The sequence below is a fragment of the Cygnus atratus genome, chromosome 8, assembly GCF_013377495.2.
Source record: "Cygnus atratus isolate AKBS03 ecotype Queensland, Australia chromosome 8, CAtr_DNAZoo_HiC_assembly, whole genome shotgun sequence".
Taxonomy (NCBI): Eukaryota; Metazoa; Chordata; class Aves; order Anseriformes; family Anatidae; genus Cygnus; species Cygnus atratus.
In genome coordinates this window covers 11,888,025-11,908,201 of record NC_066369.1, presented here as the reverse complement: position 1 = coordinate 11,908,201, position 20,177 = coordinate 11,888,025, and the positions used below count along the sequence as shown (strand labels likewise).

Here is a 20,177-nt window from a genome sequence, read left to right as displayed (position 1 = left end):
ACTTACATCTTTTATGCAGAAAATGTGTAGGAAGATAAGAATCCGGCCTGCTGGAGAAAATTTTGGTGCTCACTCTACAGACTTGAAGGGTTACTCTTGCTTTCTCTGTATTGAGGTGAGACTGCTGTGCCCAGGGAATTGGGAGCAGGAAGGCGAGCCTTCCACTGCCCCTCCTCAGGTCTCAGCAGAGCTTTTTGGTAGCTGGTTGAGTAAAGCTGTGCCCTCACCTGTTTGCAGAAGAGATGCATGGTCCTCATTTAGAAGGGAGAAAGCTCAAAACCCAGTTTCTGGACAGTGAGCAGCAGATACCTTCAGGCTTCTCATCTCTAAATGTTGAGATTTCATTTGCCACAGACAGCACACTGATGGTAGGGATGGGAAGCATGCACCAAGTGCACAAATTATCATTATGGTGGTTTCCAAGAGGGTACGGGGCATGGAGACTGCATCTGATTGAACAACTTTTTTATGAATGCGTGGCTGATGAGATTCTCCAGCGGGCTGATGGAAAACCAATTTTTTTAGACTGTGCTTGATCACTACCACTCAATAAAACAGCAGTGGAAAGTTAATAGGTTACTACTGCAAGGTTGGCCAACACTAGAAGAATTAAAGATCTTGTAAAGAATTTGTGTCGCGGTGCCAAATGTGTTGGAATCTGAGAAAGTCATGGTGCTGCTCACAGGCTCTGCCAGCTTCTAAAATACCGTTTTCACCTATTTAAACCCATAGAATGGGTTTTCCAGGTAGCGTTTGGGCTGTAACCGGTTGGTGTGAGAGCTCTTGCAATCACTGAAATTTGATGGTTTGGCTAAGCTTTCTGACCTCCTGCCCTTGCTCTTAGGTTTCCATGCGAGGATTCGGTTGTCGTTGCACGCAGCTGCTGGAGGAGAGCAACTGGGTTCTGCTGAACCGAGGGCTCATCGGTGCATGTGTGCCGAAGGTTGTTGAGTGTGGCTGTTAAAGATATCAGGAAGAATCCACACTAGATGCTTACCTCCGTCATAAATCCTATGTAAATGACGTGCCTGTCATCCCAAAGGGTCTGCTCATGCTTTCTATGCGTAAGACAACACAGCTACTTCACCACAGAGGTCTTTTTCCAGCTGTGAAGATGCAGGTACCTCCTAAATGGTGTGCAGCCATGCCACACTGATCAAGATGGAGAGTGAGCCGTGCTCTGTCTCACCGTAGCTACAAGGCAGTTCCTAGAAAACCTGCAGCCACTTCACTGCCTGGGCTGTGATTTCAAATAAAATGACAGAATTAATAGGTTCATTTCTGCAATGTGCACTGGCCGTATCTCTAGGTGTGTTGTGATTCAGAGAAGAATTAATCACCCCTGAGAGCGTTGTTTTCGCTGGCTCGGTAGTATGTGAGTCCGCACGTACAAGTTACCCCACATAGCATGTGCTGAATTTCCTCTTCAGAGTTACCTGATCAGTCATGAGCATCGTGTGTTCCCTGTCGGGACATGGTGGTTGTCCGTCCTTGGAGAATGAGCGTCCCTTCCTTCCCCCAGGTCAGCCTGTGCATCTTGTGGTGGGATCACGCCTGGGTCAGAAGCATGGCCAGAAACCATTGCTTCAAGTTGGGAGCTGAACTTTGAGAAACAGAAAATGAAAACAAAATCTAAATATATATCTGCATGAGAGAAAGTAGAAGTCGTCTTGGTCGTGCTTTCCCAAGCAGACCCCTGGTATGTGCCGAGAGGTCAGCGGTCCCCTCGCAGCTGAGCAGGGCTGCTCTGATGCCTGTGCCCGTGCTCAGGGCAGAGGCTCTCCAAATCTCTGCTCCGTGTTAAATCCTGACCCCGCAGACCTCAGTCTGAGCACAGCACAGTGCTCTGAAATAGCCACTTACACGCAGCCACGTGCCACCGAACTGTGCCGGGTATGTTCATCTGCGTCGGTGCCTTGTGCAGAAATCCTGCCCTATTGCAAGATGCAGGTTTGAGGGAACGGAACATGTTGAGACAGTGCGTCTCCACTTCTGCCATATCTTTCCCTTGAATCACTGCCTTCATCAGCTTTTAGAGGTGGTGCAAGTTCAGCGAAGGCCTTTTAATTGCCGCTTGTCTGTCGTGAAGCTTCACGTCAATAGTCAGGCTTGAAGTCTCAGCTTCTGTTCAGCGGCTTGATAAAGCTTCGAGCTGATGATTATTCAACCCGAGCTGCCTGCTCGTGCACATTTGTGTAGGTTGGGGTACTGACAAGCTCTCAGACGACAGCATTTACCTAAAGCTCTCCAAGTCTTGTCTCTATGGCAAGTACATAAACCAGCACGGAAACATTGACAGACCTGTTGTCAGAAGGTGTTAGGGCTCCTTCTAATCTTTCTCTTGAGGGGAAAGCACACAAACTTGGCCACTCCATTAGTTACTCAGCTGCTTGGCAGCTCCTCATTGGAAACATGAGGAACAGAATATGGACCCTAATAAAGTCAATGAAAATTTGGCAAGGGCTTCAGTAAGCCCTCAGTTTCGCCCCAGGAAGAGCGTGGTTCAGGAAAGGGGCTTTGGCACATGCCAGGGTTGCTCTTGTCATCACTGGGATGGAGGTTTGCTTTTGTGTGGTTATTGATGGTAGGTAGAGTGCTTGTTGGCAGAAGGAGCTGGAGACATGGATTTACCTTTAATGTAGTTTTGTTGGCCTGATTTCTGCAAATTCTGTAGTTTTCTTGAGTTGATGCCCCCCTTCTGTTTCAGCAGAGCTGTTGGGGAGTAAGTGTTGCTGGAACACTTGACATCGCTTGGAAATAATTTTCTGATTCTGCCCACTGACTGGAAAGTATTCTCCGCTTGTGAATGCATTTGGAAGTTGCTGTTATTTGTGTTTTTTGTTTTTTTTTTAATTGTTGCATAGTTGCAATGGAAGATTCAGAAACGTTCCCATCTGATAGCGCTCTTACTGCTCCCTCAACTGCCATCAGCTTTCAGAAAATGTCTGAGCCCTTTCCGTGGGGATGGGCTTGGCACTGGCTCCTTCTTTCCGTGTTCCTTCTCCCTGTACCAACCAACAACTTTATCTGAAACGCCGTTGCAGCATGACTGTTCCTTTTTTTTTTTTCCTTTTTTCCTCCTGTTTTTTTTTTTTTTCCTTTATAAGCTCTGTAGTTGATAATAAGGTACAAGTTGTCATTTGGCTGAGAGAAAGGGAGCTTTGTGGATATTTATAAAGTGCCTGATGGCATTTCAGTGCCCCGAGGAAAAACAGCGCAGCTTCAAACCTTCGGCCGTGCCAGGCGGGCAGCGCTGCTCCTCTCGGGGCGTCAGGGGAGGATGCACAGAGGAGGGGATTTTTTCCAAGCTGTTACTTAACTGCCATTAGCATTTGTAGGCACATAAGGCATGACCTCTAATGCCGTGTATAGGCTAACTGATCTGCTTTCTTGAATGCCTCATTGTAGTAGGGCCGAAGGGAGCGGGTTGCAGCAGACCAGGGAAGTAAGGACGTCTTCTCGCCAGCGCTGTGTGCTCAGGTGCAGGGCTGCCTGAGCCTGTCCCTCACACAACGTCTGCAGGCTCGGAGCTTTTGGGTGTGCCTGCCTCATTTCTTCTCCAGCCCCTGTCCAAAATGAAGTATTTGCTTTCGTCGGTGAGTTACCCCCGAGCAAAGGCTTTGTATGAACCGATAGATAGCGCTGTATGAGCTGATAGAGGATAGCCCCGAGGTGAGAAATGGCAGCCCTGACTTGCAGCCTTTCTGTGAAGCTAAGTGGTCCTACACACTAGCGGACCTTGGCGTTCCCTTCCTCAGTGATCTGATCAGCGGTGCTAAATCAGGTTTATAGGGCATTAGTGGAAGGGATTGGTAGGTTTTATTGCATTCGCATGAAAACTTGGGGCCAAGAATGTAAAATGAAAACTAAAGGTGAAGAGCACCGGAAAACAAAACAGGGTTTGTGAAGCAACCGGGTGTATACATGATACTGTGTTCAGTCCCAGAGAGTCTTCAGTCTAAACCTGTAAAACCCTTTGGAGTGAGTTTTGGGGTTACAGCAAGGGGCTCTGAAGAGGTCTGCTCGGGCAGGCTAGCTGAGAATTGGTTTAAACAGGGAGAGAAGTTGCTAGGCATGGACACACCGGAGCTTACGCTGTGATTTCTGTTGCGGGCGGCTTCCTTGTGAGCTCCCCTCTGGTGTGTGAGACGTGCTTTTGTAGCATCAGCCCTGGGGAGAGGACCGGGGGTACCCGGTACCTCGGAAACCCACCTTGCACCACTCCTCCGGGTGGAAGACAGCGCTCGGTCAGCCTGCGGGGGCGGCGGGGCTGTGTTCTGCCGTGCGATCAGAAGGATGCCAACACACCAGATATTAACGCCGGGCCGTGACTGACAGCTCCAGGCACCGCGATGGCACGATGCGCTGCCAGCAGTCTGCGGAAAGCTCTTCTGACGTAGCCAGCCCACTTGGCAGCAGAGCTGTGGCTGGCCCGCAGCGCCTGATGACTCAGTTACGTCCCGAAGTTGTTATTGCAGTGGAAGGAGCCGTTCTGTTCTTTAATCCTTTTGCGCAGCCCCGTAGATCAATTGGGTGGTGTGCTGCCAAGGCCTGTAGTTGGTAGAAATTATAACGCAAAAGCCTTTTGGGGCTGGGCAAGTCGTGACTGTAGGTTCTGCTGGGGGTTCAGAAGGGCTTCCTTGTGTCGGGAGAAAGTTGGCTTTCCTATCTGAGGGGCTGGATCCCCCGAGCTCTGGGCTTCACTTTTGGTGCATGCTCACAGCTGCGATCCGTGGCTTCATCCTTGCCCTGCAGCCTGCTTGCAGGTCTGGAGCCTGCAGACCTCGCTTGGGCTTGTTCAGGGATGGGTTGGGTTCCTCTGCTGCTGCTGGGGAAACCAAGGGCTAAGCAGGAGCAGCAGCGTTTACATTTTGCATCTGGTTCGGTTTGGGGCTGTAAGCCGCGATAAATGTGAGTTGCAGGTGCGCCAAAAGCCTGCCTCGGGAGCGAGTGTCTCTGAGGTGGCCAAAGCCGTGGGTAACTCCTGAGTGAGAGTCTCTTGTGCCCCAGGAGCTTGCACAGACGTGCTTTTGCTTCACAGCGGCCGTGGTGGTTTCTGTGAGCTGTGCCCGTACCAAGCAGGCTTTGGGGCAGCTGGGAGAGGTGCAGAGCTGCCCAGAATGCCAGCGCCTGTTAGGCGAGGCAGCACGGTGTGGGGCCTGGCTCTGAACCTCAGGTTTTTGTCTGAATTATCTCATCCGAAATCAAGGAAACAAAGGTGAATTTCAGTATTGTGCAGAGCAGCAGGAGCAATGCATTCCTTTGCTTTTTCTTTCTTACCCGTATCAGATTGCACGTCACAGGTATTCCTCAGAACGACCACAAAACTCGTAACACAACGCGGGGTGTAACTGGGTTTCCAAGTTGATTCCCCAGCTTTAGAAGCGGACGCGTGCCTTTCGGCACTGAGGCAAAGCTGTCGTGTGGAGGAGGAGAGCGGGGAGAAGCTGCGGCTTTGGGAGCCATGAGGTGGGATCGGGGGGCACCAGGGCTGCAGCTGGCCGAGCACCGAGGGTCAGCTCTCGGCTCCTGGTTGGGCTTCAAGGGCTCCCTGCAGCCGGGCGGGCGCTGGGTGCCTGAGGATTCACTGGCCTCTAGCGGTGAATGCACGCAGCAGTCACAACAAGCATCTTAGCCATGTGCTAGTGCAGGTTTACCTACAAACTCTGCAGAACACCTCAAGCGGGTTTTCAACTTTCCTTTTGCCTGCTGGGCTCCTCAGATGGGAGGGGATCCTGGGCTCCTGCACAGCAAGTGCAAGCCGCTGGCAGTGGGCTTGCTTTTTGTGGTTCGGGGGCTTCAGGAGGCTGCAGAGCACGGCCTGAGAGCGACTGGTGCTCACCTAGGTCGGGGCAAGGAAAGGGGTGTTAAACTTGAGTGCAAGATAAAAGTGAAGCTCGATGTTACAGATCATGCAGAACATGAAACTTTAGAGGTTGACTTCAAACTGTTTTCTGAAGTTGTATACGTGATGCTACCAATGGCTCTGTTGCATACATCCCCTTTGTATTACACTCGTGGCATTTCGGTCTCCTGTAAAGTGGTTTTTACAGTAAATTGCCTGCGCAGTTGAATTCCTCGGGCTGCCTTCTTTGCACCCAGCCTTCTCGCCTTGCACAACGAGGTATGGAGCTCCAGCCTGAAAGACTTGAAGCAAATTGACTTTTTAGTTTTTTTGTTTGTTTGTTTGTTTGTCACTGTGATGGCTGTGACTGAATGGAAATGCTGGAAGACTCCTATCTGCCACAGCTTTACCAAACAGCTTCCTGCCATAGGAATGCTACTAAGCCCTTCTCAATGAAATGCCCGTCCCTTTGAACTTTCCCTCCCTTCTTCAAGCCTGCCTGCTTTCCTCCCATTCTCTCTTCCTGTGTCTCTCTGCCCTAAGTCTCAAATAATCCAGTTTGTTAAGAGTTTGGGTACACTCAGGGCCCACGCTTTTGCGAAGGAAACAGAGGGAAGATGGAGCTTGCATGAGGCTCTCGGTCTTTGCTTTTGGTTATATTTCAGTCTTAAGCAACAGCATTTATATTCTTCTCGGGCATTGCCATTTTCTTAAGTCATGCTCTAGATAACTAAGTACTCACGGTGTACCTCATGTTGTGTTCCCCACAGGTGCCTCCCAGGATTAGCAGTTTGTCTTTTAATATGCTGAGCCAGGCGCTGCTAAGTACAGATTGCAGTTCTGGTGTGCAGCTTGCTGCAGAACCACAAAAGCGAAGGAGGGCGGTTAATGACACGCTAATGACTCCGGGATCCCGGTTTTCTGTTCACAGATGTGAAAGGACCACCTACGCACAGGCTGTCCTGCGGCCAGTCCCCCTACACCGATACGACAACATGGGAGAGGAAATACTGCATCCTGACCGACAGCCAGCTGGTGCTGCTCAACAGGGAGAAAGAGGTGAGAGGAACACACGTGGGCCGCTCAGCCCGTGCCTGTTGGCCTTCATTGGTGAAATGGGAAGGCCATTTCTTCATCTCCTCCTTTTTGTTGTTGCTCATGAGTTTAGTGAAGACCCTGAAAGGAGGAAGCTAACCTATTCTGCATGTAGGGATAGCAGTAGCACGCACAGTCATAATCCAGCTGGCCCAGATGTCAGTTGCATGGAAGAGGTGACAGGAAACTGTGCATCCACCACTCCTTGCTGGAGTTCTTTGCCCTGCATTTAACTCTGCCACTCCATCTTTCTGCATTATTGCTGCTTTTAATAGTAAGTAAAGCCACCACGGCTTTGTAGACCTACCTCCTCACATCAGTGCGGAGATGAGCTTGGGAAAGGTAGGGGAAAGAGGACATTGGTGGTGGCTGCGTTAGAGCACTAAGCTGCAGCGTGCAGCCTTCACGCCATACAGTCATCCTTGCTGCAGTCAGAAGGCAAATTGTTTGAGGCAGAGGTTTGCCCTTTCTCTGGCTAAATGTAGCAAACAGGATTGGGTGGCCCTTGGCATGGAATACGCAAAGCTATTGCAACCATCTTTGCTTTAATTATAAAATTACTGTGTGTGCTCTGTGTGTGTGTATATATATAGCATGTAGGACTGGGCGTTGTGCCTTGGCATGAAGGTAATGTCCATGTGGTTAAAGAATAGGCACATTTTAGTTGATTGAAACGTTTTGAACAAATAAATGCTGATAAGTTCCGTCTCGCAGGTTACACCTCGATATGTTTTTTCTTGTTATATTTGATGTCTATGGACTCTCACACATACGTTGGCGTTAGAAGTTGATAATATTCCTGGGTTTGTTTGCTCAATTACTTTGCTATAGATTTACCCTGTTTAAATATTTCAAGATAAACTATAAAGCAGGAATGATTTCATGTTACTGAAGTAGATTTTATTTTATATAAATGTCCATGAGTTTGAGTCTAATACCATGGCTTCCTACCTATTGGACATAATCTGAATTTTTGCTTTTTCCTGTATTCTTTGGAATCTTCTGTATATGGCTGGGCCCAGGCTGAGCTCATTATACCTGTTGCTGGCATAGCACTGAATGTTATCCGTCTTGAGCTATGATCAGGTGTGTTTACAAAGGTTGAAATATTTCCCTTCATAGGGAGAGCGGGAGGAAAAGGCTTAGAGAAGGACTTTAGTTATTAGAAGGGAACAGCATCAATGCTAATTTATAGGAGAGGCGATCAAATGCGGGGAAAAGGGAAGACCCATATCATAATGTTTGTTTACTACATCATTCTTTTTCTAGTCTGGCAGGAATGTCACCTAGGGAATTAAAGTATATCCTGAAGAAACTTAAAGACACAAGAATTAATCCTAAAGCCGTACTATAACAGCACAGCTGGGCTAAAAGGATGCATCTCATTAAAGAAATGTAATTGGAAAAAAAAAACACCGGCTCATATCAGAAATAATTATCTGAAGGTGGTAACCATGCTCTTATGAGTTGTTAATTTCTCTTACCGCATACAGTTAAAAACATTTTGCCAGGAGTCAGATAAGCCTCTTGTTTAGATCCTGAGGAGTAAATATGGGGAGTCTAATGCATCACTGATGTCAACTCCTTATATATGACATTTAAATACACTCTGGTTTTGCCTGTTTTCTGCTGGAAGGTGGAGAAATTCAGTACTGGGGCGTGCACAGGATGGGCTTTAAGTATAGTAAAGGAAATCTTTGCACTGTGCTCTCAAAGGAGTGCTGCCAGCACTATCACTATGAGAAATAACTTGTTTTGGAAAATGCTGCATGCAGATGAAGCAGGCAGACGTGCTCTGGTGCAGGTGTGGCTCCACATGCTGATAATGGGATTTGCTTCAGAAGCTAGTAGCTGGAGTCATATTTGCCATTCTGATTTTCAAGTAATTGGGCCTACTGTAAGTGAAAGGAAAAAGGGAACTCCTTGCAGAGTCATAAGTACTTTATAGGAAAATACCTTGCGGAGTCATAAATACTTTATAGGAAAATAAAAGGTTGTTTTAATCTACTTCTGCGTCTGTACGCATGGCACTGTATTTACGATCTCCTAAAGAAACACAGAACAGCTACACTGGTAGAACTGCTTGGCAGGAGACACTGAGCTGATGCTCTGGATTTGTACCTTTAATGCCCCCAAAACAGAAGCATGCCTTGTAGCTTTCATGGGAGAGGGAAGGGGAGGCGACCTGGTGCGAGTCATTCAGAGGTGAAAGGCTCCATGAAATGTGATCTCCAGGTAGGAGCAAACAAAGGCCTAAGGCAGCACTGGGGGAGATGCTCGAGGAGCATAATGATGGAAAGGTATGTAGGAGGAGAACAGGTATGTAGGAGGAGAATGGAAAAGGGCCCTGGTGGGACCACAGGTACCTGCATCCTAAACAAAGGACAGAGTTAAATATGTAAGGAAAAGGGAGATTACTAAAAGAGGAAAACAGAAAATTATGTTTAGAGTGAAAGGTGACGCTGGAGGAAGTCTTTTTAACCTGAAATGAGGTGAGAGGGGCAACAGGAAGCTGACGATGGAGAGGTTCCTGCTCTGAATGTGAAAATTGCCAATAGAAGTTGGTAGGTCGGATTTTCTTTGCACTGTTGATGAGGATCTTAGGAAGAATGCGAGGCACGGAATGATATGCATCGTTAAGGGGTGGGTGTGAGGGAAGGAGGAAGAGATGCTAACAGCAGAGTGCCCTTTCAGCTGACAGGGAGCACCTACATCATCTAAAGGCTGGTGTAATTTGAACACTGCACGTCTGAAGCACCTCGTTTTATTTTCTATGCATCTGCTTTGTTACTTCACAGAACAAAAATCCAAGAAGCTTAGACCATGTGAAGTTGAAAAGGAACAGAACTGTTTGATGTGTATGATCTTTGTAGAATTATTATGCAAGGATGAATGTCAAAGCCCAAAAGTAGGAAAACATACAAAATGCAAACAGGTAAATGAAAGGTGTCTTAGTTGTTTCAGGTAAATACTAGCATGGGTTTCTTTCAGTTAAAATACTGCATTATGAATTGCACAGTTTTATTTTAAGACGGAGGGAACAGAACAGAAGGAAGCCGAGTAGTAAGGAAAATTTTTTTTTCTAACACCCTCCCTCTCCCTCTCTGTACAGCTTTATTGACAAGGCGGTTTGGGTGGACTGTGTGCAGACAGATTTTGCACTGTGCAAGCCCAACAGTAGGTTGGAAATCAGAGAAATTTCAAGGTAAAACTTGATGCAAAAATATCTGTAATTGCTTAGACAAAAATAGTCTGAGAGTATCATCTTGTGTAGCGTAGATAAATACTAATTTCTTGACACCTTGTCATCTTCATACAATGAAAGTGGGTGAGACTGGAGAATGAAGACTATTAATGAAGGGAAGAGATCGAGGCCCAAAAAGTAAGTAGAAAGAAAACAAACCCCTGTAGGGACAGGAGGGACGACTTAGCAAGTAAGGAGTCTCGAGTGACAGAAGCAGTGCAATTACTAGAACATCTCGTGGTGTGGCAATATCTAGCAACACCTTCTAAGACTAGGAGAACAGGTCTGGGCTGATTCACTTACAAATCAGCTTTTTTTCTTTCTTTTTTTTTTTTCTTCCTATGAGAAAGACAATTTCTCACTGTCAGGCAGGTGTTGATGTTTTCATCGTTGCTGAAACCTGTACCATAGGGAAGAGCTGTGAGGACATACTTTTAAAGAGGACACAGGAAAAGGTGGATGCAAAAAACAGCAGCATTTAAACAGGAAAAGGGAATGAGTCAGTGGCTCTGATCAGTGGTTTCAAATAGATAATCCATTGCACAGCACTTTCACGAGGGATGTGACAAATGGCTGCATCTGGTTTGGGGCTGCGTTTTAGTTAGTCATTGTCTGTAACTTGGCTGCTGTCCTGCAGAATCTTTTAATTTTGTGTTCAGCTGCAAACGGAGATGAAAATCACTTTTCGCTGTGTTAGACTCTTATTTTCCTTCCCACACTTCCCTCATTTTTCTATTGGATCGGGAGGCATTTTTAATCAAGGGCAAAGCAGAGCAAAGATCTGCATTCACCATTCGCCATGACAAGGTCGGCTCCTTACTGGTGCTGGTGGCAGACGCCAGCAGCGGGACATCTCCAGTGGGTTTTCTGCACTCGTCCATCTCCTGCAACTCACACCGGTCGTGGAGTGACAGCGATGCTCCCGAGAGAGAGTTGTAGCAAGAGCAGACAGCGGTGAGTGGTGCCCCAGGGGAGGTTTTCAGAAGTGCCCCATGCCATCCGCAAAACTCGTCACATTGGCATTTACAGCACGTCTGGTTGGTGTGTTAGTGCAAGTTTGTCAAAGCTGAACTCAGTCATAAGAAAAGATTTGCTTCAATTCCCAAATGAGTTTAATTGTTTGTTTTCCAAAGTCCCCAAGGAAGGTAAGAATTGAAGTGAAGAGCTTTTCATTATCTGTTTGTTGATGCGATTCCCAAATTATTGATTATCATTTCAGAAGAGGCTGCAAGTTCTCAAGTGTTTTTTTTTTTTTTTTTTAAGTCTTGAATCAGTCTTTCTAGTCTGAAAAAATCTATCTGCGGTGAAGAAACTCTTTTCTGCCTACTTTTTTTTTTTAAAGAGACCAGTTTACGCTACCTTTAAGTGGCATTAAATGCCTGTGGAGCTGTTACTCAGTTTCTTCTGAAATCTCTTCATCATCAAGCTAGAGATCCCAAATAGAGCGTTTATACTTAAAAAGCACGTTCAGTGGCAGGTCAGCTGTGATGCTGTTCAAGAGGTGAGAATCCAAGCTGTGAACCTGCCCTCATTAAAATTTGAAAATCCAAAGAACCCAAGAAATGTGGCCACTGATCAAAATTGTGAAGATTGTCCGAATTGCCAACAAGTCAGCTCAGGGCTGGGCAACGCCCAGGTTGGTGAAGTCTTGGCAGGCGAAACAACAAAAACCAAAGGTAACAAAGCTGTACAAAGAAAATAGGTGGAAGCCTAAATTGCAGTTCAGTCCTGTCTTTGCAACACTTTGTTGTCCTCTGATCCATGGCTGAGATGCTTGTTGGGGAGGCAGGGGCTGGAGGAGGGCGGGCAGATGCTGATGTATCGCTGTTTGCACAGCGTCTGGTTGTGCACTTGCCTTTGAGTGCCACCCGATCTTTGAATCCCTTTGACCTACCCCAGAGTGGTTTATTTACATGCTTAGAAACGCACCCAGTCCATAGAGGTGCAGCGCTGCTGGCCAAGCTCGCTTTGCACGTTTGTGAAGCTGCATTTTTCAGAGCTGGCTGGTCTTGCACTGAGCAACGAACAGCAGCAAGGCAGGCTTGGAATTATGTGTTTTTATGGTCAGTGCAGGCTGAGACTATGGTTTTGGAGGTGTGTTATTTTAAATAACACTGCAGTGTTAAGTCAGACTTAAGTTTTGTGGCTCCTTTGCTGCTTTAATCTCATCCATGGAATCGTGGGATGTTTGTACATGTGCAGGCATAGATGGAGCTGTGCAGCACGAAAGTGTTGTTCCTCCTTGTGCAGCTTACACAATTCTTCAATCAAATAAACAGTAGTAGGTGTTTCTCAAGCCCTTGTGAACACACCAACAAATGCAATCTTTTGCTGTGTCGCACCAGGTGAATGTTGCTACACCAATGAACCTTCTTTAGGGTGCAGCCCAACCACATTTTCCCGGTCTGGGCAAATGGTAAGTACAAAAGGCAGCGTGACTCAGAGTGAGGACCGGAGCCCTCACACACTCTTCCTGCTAATGGCTAGGTCCTCTTTGAAGATAAATCCTATCTCTGGTATGCAGAAGTAGGTTTGTTTTTGACACCGGCTGCCTGTTTGCTTTTCCCAAGGGCACAAAGGACAGCGCAGCCCCAGCCACCATCCTCCTCCTCGCCCCAGCAGCAAAAAGCTGCCTTCGTAGTGTCCTGGCTGTTGTCACCATCCCTATACACACCGTAGCAGCATGGTACTAGCAGCTTTTTCATGTCTTTGGATTAAAAGAGTGTTTCTGTCCTGTGTCAGAAAGGTCCCAAAGGTACCGAAGTGCCTGCTCAGAGTCGTTCCAGAGATAACAGCTTGCAGCATCCCCCCAAAAAGCGCTCTGGAGGAAATCGGGAGAGGCAGACCAGGCAGTCAGCAGAAGAGCGTGTAGAAGGGAATAAGACTAAGTGGCGTCTCCAGATGAAAACTGAAAATCTAATGTGATCTTGATTGAATGAGCGTAGCATAAACTAACAAAATTAGTCTCTGCTTAACTTCCTAATGGGCTTCGCCCAGCTATCATTCAGCAAAGGACCTGCTGTAAAAATCTACCGGTGAAGAAAGTAGCTTTCACAGAGTAACCACCAGGGATTTGGGAAACTTGTTTTAAAAAATGAGCACTGTTGGAAGGAGACAAATAGACTGGCATAGTAACAAATAGCATTAAAAATGACCTTATGAGAATGCTAAGTGCTTGAAACTCAGGAAATGCCAGAAGTAGTTTGTGAGAGCCAGTGTAGTGCAGCCTGTTTCTAAAATAGTACAGTATCATATACATCTTTTGCAACCTTCTGTACAAATGAATAATATCTTTTTGTTTGCTATTAATACTCTGTTTTCAGAGATGCTTGGAGATATGAAAGGATAAGCAGCACAGGAAATACGACAGGGGCTTCTATTCCTCAGACTGCAAGTTGTGTTTTTCCAGAGCTGTCTGAAAACAATTGCAGCATGACATGCATCACGGTTGTAGCGTTAGAGCCAATGTCCTCACTAAAAGCGTGCTGGGACCGAGGGGTTGTGCCTGCCTCCGGCCCCTGGCTGCTGCATCTCTCCCTCACCCCCTGGGCTTCTTCCTGCAGGCGATGTCTGGGCTTACGGGGCAGCCCCATCAGGGTACGGGCTATTGCGGGAGGTGGTAAGACCTCAGGCAGACAGCTTTAGGGTTAGACAGGTCATCTCTAAATAACAGCGCTGTGACAAATACGGATCAGGAGCATGATTAGCCGTGTTGTTAGGAGAAGTGCAGTCATTTGGTCATACAGTTAGCCAGATCAGAACAACAGCAGGTCCAGTAATTCACCAGCACGGGGCTAACAGTAATTTGTGAGCATGCAGAGACCTCCATAGCCACAGGCATAACCACGGTGAGCAGGCAGGCCAGCAGGAAGCAGGGCATGGCTGACTGAGGGTAACTGGCAGGCTCAGGAAGTTCCCGGTTCCCCACTCAGTGTCCTCTCCTGGTGCCACGTTGTGGAAGCACCAGCTGGACTTGCTGTCAGCCAGCACGTCCCAGCCCTGGTCCCTCTTGGGGACACCCTCTTGGGTGTCCTGAGGCACACAGAAGTGCCCTGCAGAGCGCTGGCCCCACGTGTTCCTTGCCAGTGACCCAGCAGAGGCAAGAATGGTCACCATGGGCCAAGAGCTTGTTCTGCTCCCTTCTGGAAACACACTTCTTCTGTGTAGTCTCTGTCTTTGTTGTCCTCTCTTTCACCAACTTGAATAATCTTTGTTGTCTTCTGGACCTGTTCAGAACAATCTGTATGTTCTTCTGAAGGGTAAAGCAAAGGATAAACGTTTTCCAGTGGCATGTGTGGCTCGTGCTGTAGCGAGCAGGCAGCTTGCTGAAGTTTTTGTCTGTGTTCCTGTATGCAAAGTGACCGCTGCTCGGCTTGATCGCGTAAACAAAATCAGGATGCACAAAGCTGTGCGTATAAATTTGCAAAGCAGTTGGGTTCTCTTCCTTACCCCTCAAATACCGTTTTACATTTTCCTGTTTAGGTTAGGAGTAGGTCAGGCTCATCTCTTGTTTTCTGTTGAACAAGGAGGCTGTATTGCTTGGGCTCTTTTAGAGCAGTTGGTTGTTGTCTGAATGCCCTGCAGCTGTAGCGATAGGTAGCTCAATTTATCTCTGTTTTTGCAGCATAAGCACCTCTCTAGAAAGATGTCATCATCCAGGCAGGTGTTTAAAGGCAGAGGGGAAGGGGGGAGCAAACCTTGAGGGGTCAAGTGCTGCCAACGTTTCAGATGAGAAACAAGATTTTTAGACATTCACTATTTTTGAAGAGAATTTGGTGCTGAGAGAGCTCTCTGCAGCTGGGACCCCAAGCCTTTTGTAGACCCTTCTGAGGTCCCGTGTTTAGGAAGACTTTGACTTAATTTGAATAGAAGCTACTCCCTTTCTTGATGTGGCCAATATCACCAGCTGAATGCCTGTTCTCCTCTGGCATGCTGCAGCTGATCGGTGAGTATGTCTGTGCAGAGATTGGAAAAATTGCTTTTGTAACCTGAGTTTCACATGCAGCCAGCAGCCTCGGCTTGAATTTCCCTGTGTTTTAGTGGGCAAGACAGGGTAGCAATGGGTCCGGCATGGGGAAACAGATTTTGCAAAGCAGCACTGCCCTGTTATTAATATAGGTTGGTTTGTTGTTACTTGATACCTGTGCATTGCAGTGTGCTGCACACCTGTGTGCAGTCCTGTGCGGGCTGTGCACCAGCACTGCTCAAAGCTCTGGTGCTCGCCCATAAACCCACCTCTTTTCAGGGATTTCCTGGTAAGGCCGGCCACGCCGAGCTGAGCCTGAACATTATTACCAGATCAGCAGAAAGTTAACTTCTCGACAAGATGGCACGTTAACAGCTGTCGGCATCCTTTTCACGCAGGTGCCTATGGATGGGGTGCAGGAGCCGCAGGATGCTACCAAAGGGCGCTGCCTGCGCCGGACAGTGAGCGTGCCCTCCGAGGGCCAATTCCCCGAGTACCCACCAGATGGGGCCGCCAAACTGGGTAAGTGGAAACCTCAACCGCAGCAGATTGATTTTAATTTCTAGCCGCACGCTTTATCGCACAGCGCCGCTTCCCAGGCAGCGACCTTGCAAAGGAGCCTGCTGAGGTCTGTCGCGCTGCAGCCAGGTGTCAGCGGAGGTCGTGGCGGCGCTTGTAAATGCCTGCCTTCAAAGGGACTTAGGCAGCAGGATTTGTCCAAACGTCACTGAGATTGTTATGGGGTGTCAGAGGAGCTGGGCTGCTGTGGCATGCGTGGAGGTTTGTGACTGTGAGTGAGGGACTACTGGACAGCCTCGAGGTGTATGGCTGAGAGCTGCTGAATGCAGGTCAATAGGAACGCAACATTTACTGGTAGTTTTAAGGTGGTTCCACAGTTTGTTTTAGAACTCTTATGTTGTTATGGTTTACCTCACTTTTGAGTGTCTCTGGAATTTCCTTTGCTTCATATTTTAGTAACAAGTACTAGATAACAGGTTTTTCTCTAACATACCTCATGCCTGTTCAAGGCACAGTTCCTAAAAGAACCATCAACTGCCTGCTGCTGCTGGCTATAATTATACGCGTTGAAATCTAAGGAAAGCAAAAAAGAAAGGGCAGGTATTAAAATGACAGACAAAAGCTCTCTTGCAGTGGTTTCCCAAGTCTAGTTTTGACCCCATTCTCCAGGGTTTTTCTCCCCTCTTTTTTCCACCCTACCTGTGGCTGCGTAAAGCGCATTGTTCCAGCTCTTGGCAGAAGCAAGGAGGAGTGAGGGGAGGCAGCAGCCATGCACAAGGGAGTTCTTTCCATTCCCACCTCATGCAGGAAACTTGCCTAGGCATAGGCTGTGAGCTACTGATAGAGTCTAGGAGCAATTCTTCTTTAGTTCAGCTGTAGAATATTAATCTTGGGAGAGAGGGAGCTATGACAAAAAAAACAATTATGCACCTCTGAACAGTAAAACAGCCGTGATAACATTGTTATCAGAGGTGAAGAGCAGGTAAGGTATTTTTCATTTCACAGGCTCATCTGCATTTTATGCCAAATAATGTTATTCTGTAAGTATATTGCACACAAGTCATTTAAAGAGAAAGTCCTGTGAGGCTAAACATAGAAAATCCCACTTTTCTAGATAGTTAATTAACAGATGCAAGGGGGTAGCACTTACTTGTTTATACTTGCCCATATCACTACTTAACTCTTCCCTATTCGGGGAGGCGGATAGGGTTGTGTTTTTTGTTTTTGTTTGACTCATGGATTAGGAGTCTGAGAAGAAAGGAGGCAGGTCAGTGATTTAGGGAGGAAAATTGCAAAATACTTGAGGATTAAAGATGTAAACATAGCTTTTACTGTATTTGTTTGTGGCATTTCAAATGCAGCTCTAAACGATCATCTTGTTTTGCCATATGAACAAATAGTCATTCTTTTTTTGGAAATAAAACCAGCATGAAACACATTTACACTGTGTTGAAGGGAAAACACCTACTCTCAGGCGCAAGGCTAGTGAGATGAGCGGGGAATCGCACTGCAGCCAGTCTGCGCTCAGCAATGGATGTTATTTGCAACTTTGCAAGCTAGAAAGACCTTTACAATCCAGGGGATTCAAGTGCCTTCCTTTCCTATACCATGTGCAAAAAAACGTAGGGAAGAATTTATAGACTTCAGTGAGCATCTGAATAGCTGGAAACCCAAGTGTTAGATTTTAAAATGTGACCTTGTAACCTTCTTCATTTTTCTTAAATTGCCACAGGGAATAGATGACTGTGCTCTTTGGGTATGTGCATTGCTGTGTACTTTGCTACAATTTTAGATCGGTGTGGTGTGCTACTTGATGTATGCCTGACAGGGATCTACTAAAAGTGCAAGGGAAACCCATATCCACACAGTCTCCTCCGTGTGAGATCTGCAACGGGAGCAAATACAGACATCAACGAAGTCTGTAGCTAAAGGAAGGGGGCACGCAGTGGGTGGGGAGGAAGAAAGGCATGAGCTGCAGAGAAATGGAGCAATGCCTGTGCTGTGAGGACGGATGAGAGTAAGTGGGAGGGCTGGCTGTGTGTAACCTGATTGCAGCACCCTTGGTAAGGTTCCCTTGTTTTCACCTCCTGGTTAGAAATGTCTCCTATCATGATTACAGAATCCCTGTTAGTGGAAGAAGGTGAGTTGATAGAGCAGTGGGAGTAGTTTTGTGTCAAAATGTTGAACCAGAGGACAAAACAGTGCAGGCGACTACTGAGCATCTTTATGAAGAGAAAGAAGTGGATGGTAGCAGCCAGGACCTATCACCAGCAGTACAGATAACAACAAGACTGAAATAACTTTGGAATGGACACCAAAGCTGAAAAACAAGAGAGCTCTGCACAGCAGAGGCTGATGAAATATCTAGTAGATAAATTGCCACGCAGAGCTGATAAGAATATCTAGTTTGTCCTTGGGAAGCATGTGCATGACATGGCAATGGCAGACAGTGCATTTTATGATGATTTGTTGAGGCTTTTTTCCAAGTAAGGTTGCCATACCTCTTGTGCTTTAAAAATAAAAATCAGGTGATGGAATTCCTTTTCATCTCTAGCACTAGTTACATCTTTTGTAAAACCTCAAGAGTATCATATCAGATCAATCTTTTTTTTAATGGAGCAATTAGAACAGCGCATGTTCTTCTGGGGCTCTGCTTAATTAACAGTAGTACCCATTCTGCAAATAATTGTGGCATGTTTTATAGCACTGGGCACATATCCTTGTAGCACCATTCCTAGGAGGTGTGTGGGAGAGAAACTACCCATGTTACAGCGGAGAAGTTGAAGCAAGAGACGTGTAACTCACCAGAGGTCAACATTAAGTCAAGTGTGCTTTACTCAAGGGCTGTTGCAGTCATTCTTGCCATCTCTTTCATTTCTACCCTTGCTGCAGGGTTGGCTCAGCTGTTTGTGTGGCAGCTGCTGAACCACCATGGTTTACAGTCCTGTGTACTAAGATAGGCACCAATTTCCACATACTTCAGTACAGTAAGCTGTAATTTGTGATGGGTCAGCAGCTGCTAGACAAGCAGCTGAGCCATCCCTTCTGTGCAGGCAGAAACCACTGTAGTCACCCCTCCATGAGAGCCGGAGGGGTGGACAAACAGATAAAGCACAAGATAGAAAGCAACTTGTTTAAATAGGGAAAACTACTAAGATCATCTAAAAAAAAATAAATTTAAAATACTCCAGAGGACACTATCCATCTACCAGCTTAGGAGCTTGCCCTCTGCTTGCGGGCAGTAGAGAGGCTGCTTCTAATGCCGAAATTCTTAATTCCTGTCTGGAAGGGACATTGTACATACCGTTGTGTAATCCAGTTCTCTGTTAAATGTATGCCATGAAATTTCCTTGGTACATAATCTCCATCACTGTAGTAATACTTACCAAGAGTGAGTAGGTACGTTCTTAAATACCTCATTTACTTGCTAGGGTTTTGTCTTGCCAGCACTTATTGTCAAAAGTGCTTCCTTTCAGAGAAGCTAAAAATGTAGCTGTAATTTATCCCTAACTCCAGTTTGACAGCCCCTTTCTTCTTTCAAGCATTACTTTCAATGGACTAATTTTTAAATGAAGCGTGGAGGTGTGATATGGGCCTTAGAGACCAGTACCTAACTAAAGCGAGTCCTTCCGTTGTGCTTGCCAACATTTCTGGTGTAGAACCTCCTCTTTTTTAACAGGTGTATGTGTTTTTGTTAGGGAGATTGCATCCTTTGTAGAGGATCATTGTTGATAATAGCATATTGGAATTAACCATTCATACAGTAAAAGCATGATTCAGATTTCCACCATTCATAGTATTTGACAGGCTAGTAACACAGTTATTGCTTCCTTTCCTAAAATAATCCTCTTCTCTCTTACTCTGCTTCCTTCTCACCACCTGCTCACACTAAATGAGAGTTGTTAAGGAGAATACATAGGGAAAGTTTTGATTCTGGCATCTGGGTGCATCTTTGTGGCATTAGTAAGAGATTTTTTGCCTGCATATGTGAAAATATTAGGAGAGATTGAAAGTGGGGAAATTGATTTTTTTTTAATTGTTTTTAAATTATTAGGAAAATGTGTCATCAGGGAGAGTTTTTTGAGATTCTCTGATGCTAATGTTTATGCAAATGGATTGCAAAGGGCTAATGATTCAGAGGACTAATGTTGATGCAAATGGATTTTCTTTTTATATTTGGAGACGAAGTCATCTGAGAAGAAAACGAAGACTTCCACTTGTTGCAACAAGTTAACCCTGTGTTTTCTCAGTCACATCTCTGACTGCTTGAACACGAGGGCTCTTGAGAAAAGATTGCAAGCGCTAGCTGAAAGCAGGTCAAAGGCAAATCTTTGTTCTGACCTCACCTTGAGTCACTAGCATTGAGAAATTTTGTTTTCTGTCCAGTCACTTGGTCTAAAAAATTGGAAAATATCGTTTGTACCCTCAATGCAGAATGAATGCTAGTGTGCTGGTTCTTGCCTTGATTGATATAATTGCTGTAAACAATATTAATTTGGAGTGTAGGT

General features: G+C 46.2%; 1 protein-coding gene across 10 annotated transcripts in view; it reads left to right on the top strand.

Annotated features, from left to right (window-relative positions):
* The window catches only part of RASAL2 (RAS protein activator like 2), a 178,690-nt gene that overhangs the window by 70,485 nt on the left and 88,028 nt on the right, over nucleotides 1-20,177 (top strand). For all 10 annotated transcript variants that reach the window (XM_035538107.2, XM_050712424.1, XM_050712425.1 and 7 more), the window contains exons 2-3: nucleotides 6,777-6,904; nucleotides 15,549-15,672. In XM_035538107.2, coding sequence (XP_035394000.2) covers nucleotides 6,777-6,904; nucleotides 15,549-15,672 — 252 coding nt within the window. The remainder of the gene's footprint in view (nucleotides 1-6,776; nucleotides 6,905-15,548; nucleotides 15,673-20,177) is intronic.